The sequence below is a fragment of the Neofelis nebulosa genome, chromosome 9 (assembly GCF_028018385.1).
Source record: "Neofelis nebulosa isolate mNeoNeb1 chromosome 9, mNeoNeb1.pri, whole genome shotgun sequence".
In the NCBI taxonomy this organism is placed as follows: Eukaryota; Metazoa; Chordata; class Mammalia; order Carnivora; family Felidae; genus Neofelis; species Neofelis nebulosa.
Window position 1 is genome coordinate 136,706,010 of NC_080790.1, and position 14,591 is coordinate 136,720,600.

Genomic DNA, 14,591 nt, shown 5'->3' on the forward strand with positions numbered 1-14,591 from the left:
AATTACTTTTTGCTTCTTTACATAATTAAAGCTCTAATATTCCATCTTGCCCAGGAGGTCACTGTTACTAAAGCTCCAGACAAGATAATTGCTAAAATTTTAGGTGGACGCTTGAGGTGAAGCGCGGGCCTTGGTAATCATCCCGCTCGGAGCTCACCAGGCCGAGGACGTGCTTCCACAACTGCCTGTGCCGGGCGACCCCGGGGTGAAGTCAGAGTCCAGGCCCCGAGCTGGTGGTCGGATGCTGAGGGGGCCGTCTTCTCCAATATAAAGGCCAGCCCTGGGGGGGTTCGCGAAGGTGGAAATGAAGGGGCCCAGGGACTGGAAGGCCGCCTGGCGCACCTGCAAACGGAGAGAACAGAGCAGCGGATGTGGCGTCGGCTACACGAGTCAGGCCCCAGGCCGGGCAGCTGGCTGACCACCAGACTCATCACTGTCCGCCGAATCGGGTCTAGCGAGGCAGATTTTCTAAGGCTTTCTCCAAATTCCAAACAGACCATTTTTCAACGGAAAATAAGGGAAAACTCAGTACCATCCTGTGGTTTCTATTCTCCCAGAATTGCAATCCCACATCGAGTGACTGCACACTTCACAAAGTGCCTGACCAGACTGTATGGACCACAACGGGCATGTTTGTGAGAGCAACAGAAAAGGTTAACTCTTTGGTTAGAGTGTTTTCCTTCTCGTTTCTCGTTTCTCTGATACTCGTTCACCACAGGCATCAGGGTGTGTGCCGCCTGCTGACCACGCACCAGAGCTTCTGCGACTTTAAGCGCCCTCACCCTCGCAAGGTCTAAATACGCCAATCAGTAGCCGAAGAGACACAAGTCCAGGGGCCAAGACGAGGCCAGTCGGCCCGCGGTGGCTGGCGGCCAGCGCTGCCCAGCGGCCCGCACTTACCCATCGGCAGGGGTCGCTGATGAGTCTGATGAAGAGGGGTGACAGCTGGGCTCTGCGGACCTCCGGGGACGCGCTGTAGGACACAGCCATGAAGCACTCCGCACAGGCTTTTCGCATCCCCCACACATTATCTGAGCAGAGCTCCAAAAACTTTGGGATCTACCAAAGCAAACAAAACCGTGCTACTCAAACCTGATCACCCTGAGAAGGGCAGAAAGCTTTTTTCGTGCCTTTTTTTCATTACGGCATATCCATAAATTAATGACAAAGAAGAGGGAAATACATCCTAGTCTAAAAGGAATCATTTGAAATGGAAAGAAACTATGGAAGGAGATGAGGAAACATTTCCTTTAGAGATGGAAGTGATAGAAGGTAAATTGTCAAAAACCGACAGTAATGCAAAATAATTCCTATCCACAGAAATGCAAACGTGTCCAGTGGAATGTGCTCGATGATCACCCTGGGCGCTGAGCAGTTCTGAATCCACATGCAAGTTCGCATCGGTATCCCTTGGTCTGACCATGAACGCGTGGCCCTTCGAGTTCCCCAGTAAGCCAGGTGTTGGACCTTACCGGTTCCCTCACGAATAAAGGACTTCAATAAAATCTTTGACCTCTTTCTTCACTTGCTATCTGTAGGAGGGTCATGACCACATCCTCTTTTAAAATGTATCCTTCAAAAACGAGGCTTTGTTTTTGATATCCCAACGTAAAATAACCAGCCAAAATGCTCCACAAATGTGAATACCCGACTGTGGAGATATCCACCGACAGAAAGGTTAGCATGTCGGGCACTGCTGTCCTTCATTCAGACTCATTACGCAGAAGACTGTCGATTCAGAGCGACGGCCCACGAAGAATTATTTGGGGGGTCAGAAGTATGGTGATCTGGTGCCCACTTGAAATAAAACAAAATGAGCTTCTGAACTTGAATTTAAAAATCAATTTAGAGAGTATACTTTTTGAGCTTGCATTCTAACCATACAGGTGACACATCCTGTCCGGTAAAAATCCCGTCCAGTAAAAGTCAAATAAAAACGCAGGCTGGGCACCCTGTCAAATCAAAGCGGCCAGCCCCTATTTAGCATAGTTCTGCGTAGGCACCAGGGAAACAGAGAAGAACAGGAGAGGGTGAAGACCCCATATCAGCGGAACCATAATGAGGTGTGATGAGACGTGCACGTACTCTGAGCAAAATGTTACGGGGGTGCTGAAAAGGGAGGGATTCATTCTCTCTGGCACAGTGGGTAGGTGAGCCTCGACAAGGAGAGGACTTTGCAGAGGCGTGTGCACATTCGAGCCGGGTTTGAAGCGCGAGTTGGGTCCCACCAGGTGGGGAAGACACTGGAAAGAGAGGGATGGTAAGGAGCAGAGGTGTGGCAGGGGGAAAGGCAGGAAGCGCCACGGGAGCCGAAAGGCCACCTGCTGGCTAGGGAAGTGGTTCTCTGTCCTGCCGTACGTCAGGATCTCGAGGGGACTGACGGGAAATGCAGACCCCTGGGCTTTACCCACCCCCCGCCCCCCATGAGTAGGACACAAGGCCAAAGGTGAGACCCACCCAGACTAGGGGAGGTGGCAAGAGATGAGGCAGGAAAGGTACTTATGAAGGGCCCCCAAAGGCCAAGAAAGGTCTGAATTTTAACCTGTAACCTAGAAAACTCCCACTGGTCTGGGAGCCCAGGAGTGAGGGGGTAGAGTCTAGGTATTCTAGAAAGAGCAGAGGAGAAGGGACAGAGTGGCTTAGACAGTAAGAAGAGACGGGGGGGGGGGGGGGGGGGGGTAGGTAGTGATCAGTGAGGAGGTGACAGCAAAAGGCCACAGTAAAGTGGGCTGGGGTTGCTTCCGCTCTGTTCCATGGGCCAGCTGCCTAACACTTATGGGAAAAGGTTATAGCTTCAGAAGTCAAGAAATTTGGAACGGATGAATGCAAAATTGAGCTGTCATTCCGAAGTAACAGATTCATAAGTACAAAACTTCACACTTGATTTGAAAAGTGCCCTAAGAAGTACATCAGCAATTACAACTGGCAAAGCTTCACATACCAGAAATTTCTCAGTGGCTTCTTGTCCAACGGCATGACAAATATCACCAAAATTTGTAGCACACACCTTAAAAAGGCAAAAGGCATACCCGTTATCCTCAGCTTTCTTTTTGTCTTTCCAAATCGTGACAACTAACAAGCAGAAGCCTCGAGGGCAATGACTCCTCTAGTCAGGCACCTAACAAGCACTTACTGAGCCGGCCGCCCACACGGCACAGCCCAGTGCCCCTGGTGCGTTGGAAACAGAAGACTTAAAACAGAGTACCAAATCCTAGGACTTTCTGGCTCCCAACTGATCTCAATACATAATGCATTTGGTGAGCAATAAAGCAAAAGAGACCCCGAATATTCTCTGCGTGATCGATGAGACCTCTCTTCTTGCCGATGCGTCACCAGGAGAGACCAGAGGGAAGGTGGCCAGTGACGCAGCAAGGAGGAGGAGGAGGAGGCTGTCTGGGGAGGCGTGGCAGTGGCCTCGGAGAGGAAGAATCTGGTAACCAAGTGAACAAGCCACCGAAAGGGAAGGGGGAGGGCAGGGGTTGGAGTTGGAAGGTACGGCAAAGGTTAAGAGGGTTCTGGAACAAAGGGGCGCAGCTCCTGAAGGACTGTGCACGTTAGGGCACAGCACCTAACTGCAAGTCAGTGAGGTCCCGTTGCCCGTGTTCCTGCGACTAAGAGTAGGGGGCTGCCTCACGCAGGACCCCGTCTCCAGGTCCCTGCACACACCCCTAGCTGCAGCCGACATGGGCAACGCTGTGCACAGGCTCCCCTCACGTGGTTCCCAGTGGCCACATTTTTCTTCCAGCCTGCGTCTACTAAAGCAGCCGAGAAACTGCCAAGGAATCGATTTTGAATTCTCCAACTGTTGGAATTTTTTGAGTTTCGAAACTCCGTGTCCCAACCTTCCGAACTTGAAAGAGTTTCCCGTCCCCACACAATTCACAGAATCGAGGGAGCAGCAGGCGTTCAACTGTGCTCTTGTTCAGCACCGAAGCCAGCTTGCAGATGATCTAGAAGCAAGAGAAAAAGCAGAGTCACTTGACACACCACAGCTCACATACTGCACACACCTCCCAGTAAATTCCAGAAGCTGATATTCAAAACACGGCCCAGATACCCAGGAAGTAAACGTGGAGAACACTTTCTTTTGAGTTCTGCCTAGTAATGTGATCGGTAGAAGGCCAAATATTCCTCAAGGTTTCCTCAGATAAGAGTCTGTCTGAAGCTCAAGCATTGCCATTTGCCAGGTACCTAGCATGTGTCCGAAACATAAATGAACAACTTGTGTGTGTTAACTCACTTTCCTTTCCCCAAACCCTATGACCTGGGCATCATTTATCGTCATTTCTGCAGATAGAGAAACTAACACTCGGAGAGATTAATTAATGTGACCCAACCCCAGCAGTGGTGAGGCAGGAAGTACGTAACAGCTGGTCAGAGTAGAAAAACAGTTGTTGGCGATCCAGTAATGACACTACTGGGTATTTACCCCCAAAATACAAAAACACTCATTCAAACACTATAAACACTATGTTTATGGCAGCGTTATTCACAACTGCCAAATTATGGAAGGCAGCACACACACAACAGACTATTACTCAGCCATAAAAAAGAATGAAATCTCGCCATTGGCAACAGCATGGATGGAGCTAGAGAGTATAATGGTAAATGAAATAAACCAATCGGAGAAAGAAAATTACCATATGATTTCACTCATATGTGGAATTTAAGAAATAAAACAAATGAACAAAGGCAAAAAAAAAAAAAAAAAAAGAGAGAGAGACAGAGAAAGGGAGGGAGGCAAACCAAGAAACAGACTCTTAACTGCAGAGGGCACCGGTGGTCACCAGAGGCGAGGTGGGGGGGGGGGGGGGGGTAGGTGAAATCGGTGATGAGGATGAAGAGGACATTTACCACGATGAGCACGGAGTGATGTATGGAAGTGCTGAATCACTGTATTGTACACCCGAAACTCTCATTACACTGTATGTTACCTGTACCGCAATTAAAGTAAAACGAAAATGACTGGCTGCCACTGGGAAATGATCAAGGGCTGGTAGAAACTACAGGAGAGCAGATCCTTGAGAGAAGGAGCCATGCTCCATAAAAATGCACCTTGCTTTTCTGCCCAGGCCTGACCCACCCCGTTCTGCATTGCTACACAGTGTAACTGGACCTCAAGCAAAAAGTACAGCATTCCTGGCTTGGAAAGTCAGAGAACAGAGAGGGAGGTTGCCAGAGCAGCTGAAAAATGAGGGCAGAAATCCTAGGAAGGAAGGAAGGAAGGAAGGAAGGAAGGAAGGAAGGAAGGAAGGAAGGAAGAAAGGTCAAAAAGGGCAAGCCCCGCTCCCCCAGGTCTGTGATTAAATACTCCTTTAATTCTTGGCTGAACTCAAAACTGTGCATACCCAGAGGAGATGGGGAGGTCCACAGGGAAAAGCAATTGCTCAAAGGCAGAAGGAACTGAATAGTCTCAGCTGCTGACTACCGCAGAGGGAAGAGAATCTGAACTATTTGCTAGAACAAAGGCAACACTCTTCAGAAGAAAATAACAGAATCCAGAGTGTCTACAATGTTTCATCGGTTGCTAACAACAGACAATAAAAAGCTCACAGTACACTTACCACGAGGAACACGGAACACGGGGTGATGTATAGAATTGCTCAATCACTAGAATGTACCCCTGAAGCTAACATAACACTATAGGTTAACTATATTGGAATTAAAATTAAAAACTTAATGTTGCAAAAAAATAAAAACAAAAACACAGATCTAGAAAAAAATTCATACACATGACAGGAAATAGGAAAATGTGGCCCACAGTCAAGAAAAATAGTCAGTAGAAACAAACCCACAGAAGAGCCAGATGTTAGCATTACCAGACATTAAAAAGCCTCTGAAGCAGCTCAAAGGCTAAAAGGAAATAGAGTCCTAATGAATGAACAGAGAGGAAATCTCATCAAAGAAATGGAAACTATAGAAAAGAACCAAGCCTTCTGGTAATAACACAGTCAGCTTGATCTGACTTACCCTCCTACACATGGCAACTCCAGAATCTTGAAGAAAAAAAATTAAAAACAACCATTTAAGAGCCCTGGAGAGCAACCAAAGGCAGAAACCAGAGGGGACGTTATCGTTGAAAGACGAGCTGCAATAGGAAAGATTTGCAGGGCAGCTCCAAAGTGCGTGCTTGATTCAATTTGCTAAAATCTGTGATGGACTGCTAAATTATACGTGCATGGGGGAGATCCTGGGAGACCCAGCAAAGGAGTAGTGACCAGAGATTTCAGCAGCTACACACCACAAAGGAGAGAGCAGGGAGGTGGAGATCAGACAAAACAAATGCCCGCTACATGAAAAATCACTTTTAGAGACCTTATAGAACAAAATAGCCATCTTCTGACCAAAAAAGGGAAAAAAAAAAAAATCACGTCAGAGAAATAAAACAGAATCCAGACTCTCAACGGTGATCATTTATAATGTCTGGTGTTCAATTAAAAATAACTACCTATGGGGGCGCCTGGGTGGCTCAGTCGGTTAAGCGTCCCACGTCATGATCTCACGGTTGGTGAGTTCGAGCCCTGAGTTGGGCTCTGTGCTGACAGCTCAGAGACTGAAGCCTGTTTCGATTCTGTATTCCTCTCTCTCTGCCCTTCCCCCACTCATTCTCATTCTCTCTCTCTCTCTCTCTCTTAAAAATAAATAAACATTAAAAATTTAAAAAAGAAAAAAACTACCCATGTGTTGACAGGAAAAGGTGATCCATAATAAAGAAAAAAAAGTGGTCAACAGAAATCGACACCAAGGTGAGATCCCATGTCACAACTATCAGACAAGGACTTTTAAAAAGCTCTTATAAATATATTCAAGGATTAAGAGGAAACTGTAAGCATTACGAAGGACACATTGGGGTGCCTTGGTGGCTCCGTCGGTTAAGTATCAGACTTCAGCTCAGGTCATGATCTTGCAGTTCATGGGTTCAAGCCCCGTGTCGGGCTCCGTGCCGACAGCTCAGAACCTGGAGCCTGCTTCAGATTCTGTGTCCCCTCTCTCGCTGCCCCTCCCCACTCATGTTCTCCCTCTCTCTCTCTCTCTCTCTCTCTCTCTCTCTCAAGAATAAACAAACATTAAAAAGTTTTTTAAAAAAAGGACACATAAAGAATCTCTGTATCACAGAGATTACAGAAACTATAAAAAAGGTCAGAGCAGAAATACTAGAGCTGAAAAATACAGCAACTGAAATTAAAAACCTAATGGGCAGGCCAAACAGCAGATTAAAGATGACAAAAAGAGTCACTGAACTTAAAGACAGATCAATAAAAATGATCAAATCTGAACATCAGAGAGAAAATGACTAAAAAAACCAAACAGAACCTCAAAGACATGTAGGGCAGTGTGAAGCACCCCGACTCTGTGTGATCTAAGTCCCAGGACGAAAGGAGAAAACAAGAATGATACACAGAAGAAAAGCACTCGAAGGAACACCAGCCAAAATTTCCTGAGTCAGGTGCAGTGCACCAACACACAACTCCAAACAGTTCAATAAACACAAATCAGCATAAGCATTCACTCTGCAAAGATAAAGAGAAAAATTTTAAGAGCAGCCAGAGGAAGAAAGGTTACTATAAATACAGGACCGTATGAATGACAGCTCGCTTCTCCAGAAGACTACAGGGTGAGGTCTTTAAAGCAATGTCAGAAAAAACAAAAATAAACCTATAAAGCCACAAGTCTGTATCTAGTGAAACCATCAGTCAAAAATGAAGGCGGGGCGCCTCGGTGGCTCAGTTGGTGGAGCATCCGACTCTTGAGTTTAGCTCAGGTCATGATCCCAGGGTTGTGGGGTCGAGCCCCACATGGGACTCCGTGCTGAGCATACAGCCTGCTTAAAATTCGCTCTCTCTCCCTCCACCCCTCTCCCCCACTCATGTGTGTCCCCTCTCTCTCTCTCTCTCTCTCTCTAAGAAAAAAGAAGAAATGAAGGCAAAATAAAGACATTTTTAAATAAAAAATGGAGAGATTTCATCCTCAGTCAAGCTAAAAAAAAAATACTGAAGCTCTTTAGGCTGAAGGTATGATACCAGATGGAACTTTAGATCCAGGAAAGAAAGGAAGACTACCCAAACTGGTAAAAATGTGAGGCTATTTTTTTCTTTTCTTAATTTCTTCAAAATATATGATTGTTTAAATCAAAAATTGTAATACTGTATTATCAGGTTCATAAGGAAGGTATATGTCCCAATGTGTGTGAAAACAACAGCACACAAAATAGGAGAAGGAGGGTGTGGAATGACTTCATTGCAAGGTGTTACAGGTTTTGAAAATACTCACAGAGGAATTAAAATACAGCACTACAAAAATACTCAATTGGCCCAAAAGAAGGCAGGAAAGAATGAACAGAGGAACAAAAACAGACGAGACAAATGGAAAAAAAATAACAAAATGGCAGAATTCAATCCCAATATAATCAATAATTACATTAAACATAAACAGACTGAGTGCTCCCATTAAAGAGCAGAAACGGTCAGACTAGGTATACAAGCAAGGCCACCTCCATGCTCACGAAAGCGGGAATACTTTAAATGTAAAGACACCTAATGAGGCGAGTAAAAGGACACACGCGAGTACACTGTGACAAACCGTAAGTGTAAGAGTCCTGGAGGAGTTCTACGAACATCGAAGTAGACCACAAGATGCAGACTGCGATCGGAAGCAGCATCGTTCCTTAATAAAAGGGTCAAAATAGCACAAAGATATAAACGTAAAAGCTTTACATGCTTAAAAGGGAAAAGATGGGCTTAAAAGTAGTTTTTCCTCCTTCATAAGCTAGAAAAATATAAGCAAACTGAAGTAAGTAGAAGGAAGGAAATAATAGTAGAAACCAATGAAAAAGAAAACAAGCAATAAAGAAATCAACAAAGACAAAAGTAGGTTCTTTGAAAACATCAATAAAATTGATAAAGCCCTAGCAAGACTGATCATGAAAGAAAAAAAAGGGGGGGGGGGCGGGGGGAGGTGCGCCTGGATGCCTCAGTGGGTTAAGTGTCTGATTCAGGTCATGATCTCACACTTTGTGAGTTTGAGCCCCAAGTCAGGCTCCACACTGCCAGTGCAGAGCCTGCTTGGGATTCTCTCTCATCGTCTCTCTGTCCCTCCCCCACTCACTCTCTCTCTGTCTCTCTCTTTCAAAATAAATAAATAAACTTGAAAGAAAGAAGGAAGGAAGGGGAAAGAAAAAGAAAGAAAGAAAGAAAGAAAGAAAGAAAGAAAGAAAGAAAGAAAGAAAGAAAGAAAGAAAGAAAAGACAAACTATCACTGTCATAATGAAAGGGGAAAATACTACAGATCTTACAGGCATTAAAGAAGGGATAAAGAAATAGTATAAACAACTTTAGCCCAATAAATTTAACAACTTAGATGAAATTAATGAATTCCCTAAAATACACAACTTACCCAATGACACAAATGAAATAACAAATCTGATTATAACCCCCTATCTGAATTGGATCTGCTATCAAAAGCCATCTCACAAAGAAAACCCTTGGACCAGAGGTTTTACTGGTAAATTCTAACAAATATTTAAATTCTAGCAAATATTTAAAGGGAAAAAAACACCAATTTTGAATAAGACCTTTCAGAAAACAAAAGAGCAAGGAAGGCTTCCCAACTCATTTCTTGAGGCCCAAATAACCCAGAGTCTAAAACCTGACAAAAAATATAACAGGAAAAGAAAATTGCCTACAATAGTCCTCTTGAATATAGATGTGAAAATCCTCAGCAAACCGTAAGCAAATAACAGAGAAGGGAGCACTCTTCATGGTAGATGGACTCGAACAGTCAATGGACTGTATTCTACTAGGTGGAAATTTGATGACGAGCACACTTACAAAGCCTCAAAGTAACTCCCCTTCTTACGTCCAGAGGGGAAAGAAGTCCCTAAAAGCTGGGCAGACACCGCCTCTATCTCCCCAATCGCCAGAGTCCACAAAGGCCAACTTCAGAACAAACTGGAGTCTTGGGCCTCCCGCCAGGACACATGAGAACATGTTACTTCATGTTTCTTGCCAAACAGAGCCTGAATCCAATCATGAGGAAACATCAGACAAACCCAGATTGGGAGACATCCTACCAAAGAACTGGCCTGTGTCTTCACATGGGAACGTTACAAAACTCAGAGGCTCGGGACCTGCTCCAGATAAAAGGAGACCGAAGAGATGGGACAATTCCATGCACCTAGTGATCCAGGACTGGACCCTGGACGAATGACAACATCTGAACTTGAACTGTGGAGGAGATAGCAGCATTGTACCAGTGCTAGATTTCCTGATTTTGATCAATGTGCTATGGTTGTTTAAGAGAGTATTTCCTTGTCTTTGGGAAATACACACTGAAATATTTAGGACTGAAGGAGCATAATGTCTCTCCTCCCCAAATGGCTCCGATAAATACGTACACATACATACATGTGTATCTGTGTGTGTGTGTGTGTGTGTGTGTGTGCGCGCGCGCGCGCGCGCGCGTGCGTACACGCACGCATAAGGAGGGAGACTCAAATAAATTCTCCTGGAGAAGCTGGATAGAGGGTATGCAAGAGTTCAAGAGTTCATTCCTGAGAATTTTCTACAAGTTGAAAATCAAAACAAAATGAGAAATTATCCACCCCCCTCCCAATTTTTAAAGAACTCTCCCACTCCCCCCCAAAAAAGAAAAAAGTGGGGGGTCGGAAGGAAAAGAGAAAAGGAGGGAGGGAGGAAGGGCTTCCTGTCTCTGAACCTGCTTTCCTCACGGCACACACCGCCTGGGTCAGCAGCTCACCCGCTAGTCTACGTGGAATCTGCACACGGCAGACATGAGGGGGAAGAACACTGACTGGCGGGAAGGCGGCGGGGGCGGGGGGCAGGGGGGAGGGCTGCGGGGGGGGGGGGGAAGTTATCCCCACAACACGAAAAGGCTTGCGCGCCGAGCTCGGAGGACACGGCTCTCTGACCCGGCTCGAGGCAGACTTGTACAGAGTGGTGGCCGCTATAACTGAGCACGCAGGGCTCCCGTATCCAGGGCAACGGGCAACTGAAGAGTGCCCAGTATCTCCAGCCACCCCTCTCCTCCGCCACACCCACGTGACCTTAGTACGACCCGCAGAAAACACTTCCAGAATCATTAAAAGCCGGCCAGCGCGCCGAGTGACAGACAGGAAGCGATATTCTGATGGCCCCGGGAACGAGTCGCATGGAATGACCACCTTCACAAAGTTACTCGGAGCCAACTGTTCTTTAGAAGACACCACCACAGCCTCCTTTTTAAGGAAATGCGCAAATAAAAATGAGCTGAAGAATAGGAATGACGACAAAAAGCGAGGAAGCCTGAATGTGAAAACGTGTTGAGAGAGAAAAATAGGCTTCTGACAATTAGTTACAATCTCAGAATGCTAACGGCCTTCCTGCCAGCAAGAGGAATTCTAATTGGTCTCCGGTGGCCTGTTGATGCTGTCTAGATATAATTACAGAATGCGGCGCTGCCGGTCTCTACCGATTCATTCGTTCACCAACTAACATTTATTTAGTACTGACTCTGGGCCTGGCCCTGTGCTGGGTGCCGATGGGAGAAAGCCACCCGTGTTCAGAAGCTCACGCTTCTGAAGGAGAAATCAACACACAGCGCAACTGCCAAATGACAGAAGACAGATGATGAAGCCAGCCTTCTGACTGCGCGGAGGAGGGGGTCACGGGCGCCGTCTGCCAGACAGAGAGAGATTTCACGAACCGGGATGCGTGTGCCCGTGAGGGAGCAGGGTGGGAGAAACCAGCCTGTAATTTCCATCGCATAACTCGATTTACAAACGCCCAGGCCACGCCTCGTTGGCTACCTCTGATTTCCCTAATCAAGTGCGCACCAGGGTCGCCGGCACCAGAATGAGCTGACTGTCGCCTCGAATGGGAGCGAAGGGAAAAAAGTGCAGATGCGCATTTTGCCTCCAGAGGCACCCGGGTTCCTCTGGGCGAGACGCGGAGAACCGCACTGTTCTCGGAGCGCGCGCGCACGCGCGTGTGTGTGTGTGTGTGTGTGTGTTTCCGTGTGGTCGGCCGCGGCCACGTTCCCGCCGCGTGGCTGGAGAGAGAGTCCAAAGCACAAGGGTGTCGGGGCAGCACAACTGACTGCTCTCCTCACCTGTCACCTCACAAGCACATGTGGGTGCTCACAGTGTTCGGGGGTCACTCACGGACCAGCTGAGAGCCCTGCCCTCCTTGGGGAGCTCTGAAAACCACACGTGTGGGCTTCTCCTTGGGGCAGGAAGTCTGCTCTCTGCCCATCCTGTCACTTCTGAGCTAAAGAGAACGGTGCCCTCTGTGCACCTCGACACAGGGTGTCTGAGGGGTGGGTCCTCTCCAGGAACGACCCCCTCTTGGCCTCCGGGCTCCAGGAAAGGGACACAGAACAGCTTCTGAATCTGACCAAAGCATGCATGGGTTGGACAAGACAGCCTGAATCCTGCTTCCACCAGGGCTCCATGGGAAGGGAAGGGGGGCTCCTCCAGAAATACCCTGAAACGTGGGTGCACCCTGGCCTGCAAAGGGTTCAAGACTAAACGTTCTTTGCAGCCACGTCTGGAAGCTTTCCCATTCAAGCAATGATATCAGTCACTCACTTAGAATGAAAAACACAATTTACGTAAACTAATTTGTTCTGTAAGTGATTTGTGGAGATAGCTTTTTGAAGGCTTGTTGTATTTTCCAAATATTTTCGCCAGAAGAAAAAAGGAGGAGGAGGAAGAGGAGGAGGGGAAAAAGAATATTGCTGGCAAGAATGTAGTGGTTGACACAAAACCAAATAAAAATCATGCAAAAATGCCTCCAGCATTATTTTTCACGGTATTATCAGGCTGGAGGGATAAGATACTTGGTTGTCGGTCGTGACCTTGGGTACTTGCCTAACCAACTTCCCGACAAAAAAGATCTAGCTGGCAAAGTTCACTGCTCAACTGCCAAATAGTCCAGCTAAATGCTACTATCCGAGTTCATTTTGCAAAATAAATTCAATTTCTTATAGGGAAACTTGAAATTTATAAAAGAACCCTGGAGAATTTGAATTTTAATAATCAATTATTCTTCAGCCTGATTCACCTTACAAACATATGGAATCTGCAAAAACGTGAATTAGTTTAAAAAGCCAGCCCTGGGGGCGCCTGGGTGGCGCAGTCGGTTAAGCGTCCGACTTCAGCCAGGTCACGATCTCACGGTCTGTGAGTTCGAGCCCCGCGTCAGGCTCTGGGCTGATGGCTCAGAGCCTGGAGCCTGCTTCCGATTCTGTGTCTCCCTCTCTCTCTGTCCCTCCCCCGTTCATGCTCTGTCTCTCTCTGTCCCAAAAATAAATAAACGTTGAAAAAAAAAAAAAAAATTTAAAAAAAAAAAATAAAAATAAAAAAAAAATAAAAAGCCAGCCCTGTAACTCACAGTTGAGGGAAACTTCTACGTAAATGAAGAAGAATTACCAAACGCTCTCGTGCTACCATAGAATTTTCTAGCTCCGTGCTGTTGTTTCCTCACTTCGAGAAAGAATCCTTTTCTCTCACCTCATTCTTCTTCAACCAAGAAAACAGCCGTCTCCTGGATCTTATTGTATTCAGAAATAAGGCCCAGGATTTTTTAAGTCCTTACGTGTGGTTTTTCTAAACTGCTAGGGTAATTCTGGGGTATTTACTCTTGTAAGAGAAACACGGGGCGGGGGAGGGGGCGTGCCGTGCAGCGCCGTCTGCTTGGGTCAGTGGACAGGGGAGCAGCCGCACAAAACAAGATGGCCGCGGGTACCCTTCCCTTGGGCCACAGAGGAGAAGGCACGAGAGTCTTCGAGAGTCTTCGTCTAAGCCCGGGCGTCTTTGTGTAAGGCCGTACGTGAAAGCTGGTACTGGCTCATTAGCAGCTACTTCGTGAGTGAAGGTTCCAGAAGCAAGGAGAAAGCCCACGACGATACAGTCACTTCACAATGGGTACAGAATCATACAAACCCAGGGATGCCACAAAATGAACTATTTTTTTTAAGTTTATTTATTTATTTTTGAGAGAGAAAGAGGAAGCGCGCGTGAGTGGGGAAGGAACAGAGAGAGTGGGCAACGGAGAGTCCCAAGCAGGCTCCGCACTGTCAGCCCAGAGCCCGACACGGGGCTCGAACTCACGAGCCGTGAGATATGACCCAAGCTGGAATCAAGAGTCTGACGCTTAGCCCGCTGAGCCACCCAGGCGCCCCTAGAATTCAAAGAAGAAAATGGAGTATTTGTCCTAGTCCTCTCACTATACACCTCTCACTGGTGTGAGCGCCGATACTTGAGTGGGGCATGTCTCAAACTGCTGCACTCTCCAGAGTGGACTCTCATACCCACTGACACACCTACGTCCGGCCTGTCCTCACCTATCAATAGACACACAGGCCGACTGGATCTTTCCTGATCGCCCAAGGACTACCCAAAACCATCTCCCATACTACATTGGGCCCCTTACTTTGGGAAACAAGGCCCATGATCCCAATGGGTTCAAGGACTGACTGACCTATAAATCTCTGCATCTCGCCCGGCAGAAGTCTGTATCTTGCCTCAACTCTGCCTAAACTTTGATTTCGACAGCTCTGCCGTCTTGAAACAACTGTCGACCCAAGGATGATTG

The 14,591-nt window shown here is 46.8% G+C and overlaps 1 protein-coding gene across 1 annotated transcript in view; it reads right to left on the bottom strand.

Annotated features, from left to right (window-relative positions):
- LOC131486006 (serine/threonine-protein phosphatase 4 regulatory subunit 1-like) overlaps positions 1-14,591 on the bottom strand; it is an 81,908-nt gene that overhangs the window by 15,786 nt on the left and 51,531 nt on the right. Inside the window, exons 7-10 of the mRNA XM_058686074.1 lie at positions 3,843-3,950; positions 2,942-3,007; positions 901-1,059; positions 158-342 (exon numbers count right to left, since the gene is read on the bottom strand). Of these exons, the coding sequence (XP_058542057.1) occupies positions 158-342; positions 901-1,059; positions 2,942-3,007; positions 3,843-3,950 (518 nt within the window). The remainder of the gene's footprint in view (positions 1-157; positions 343-900; positions 1,060-2,941; positions 3,008-3,842; positions 3,951-14,591) is intronic.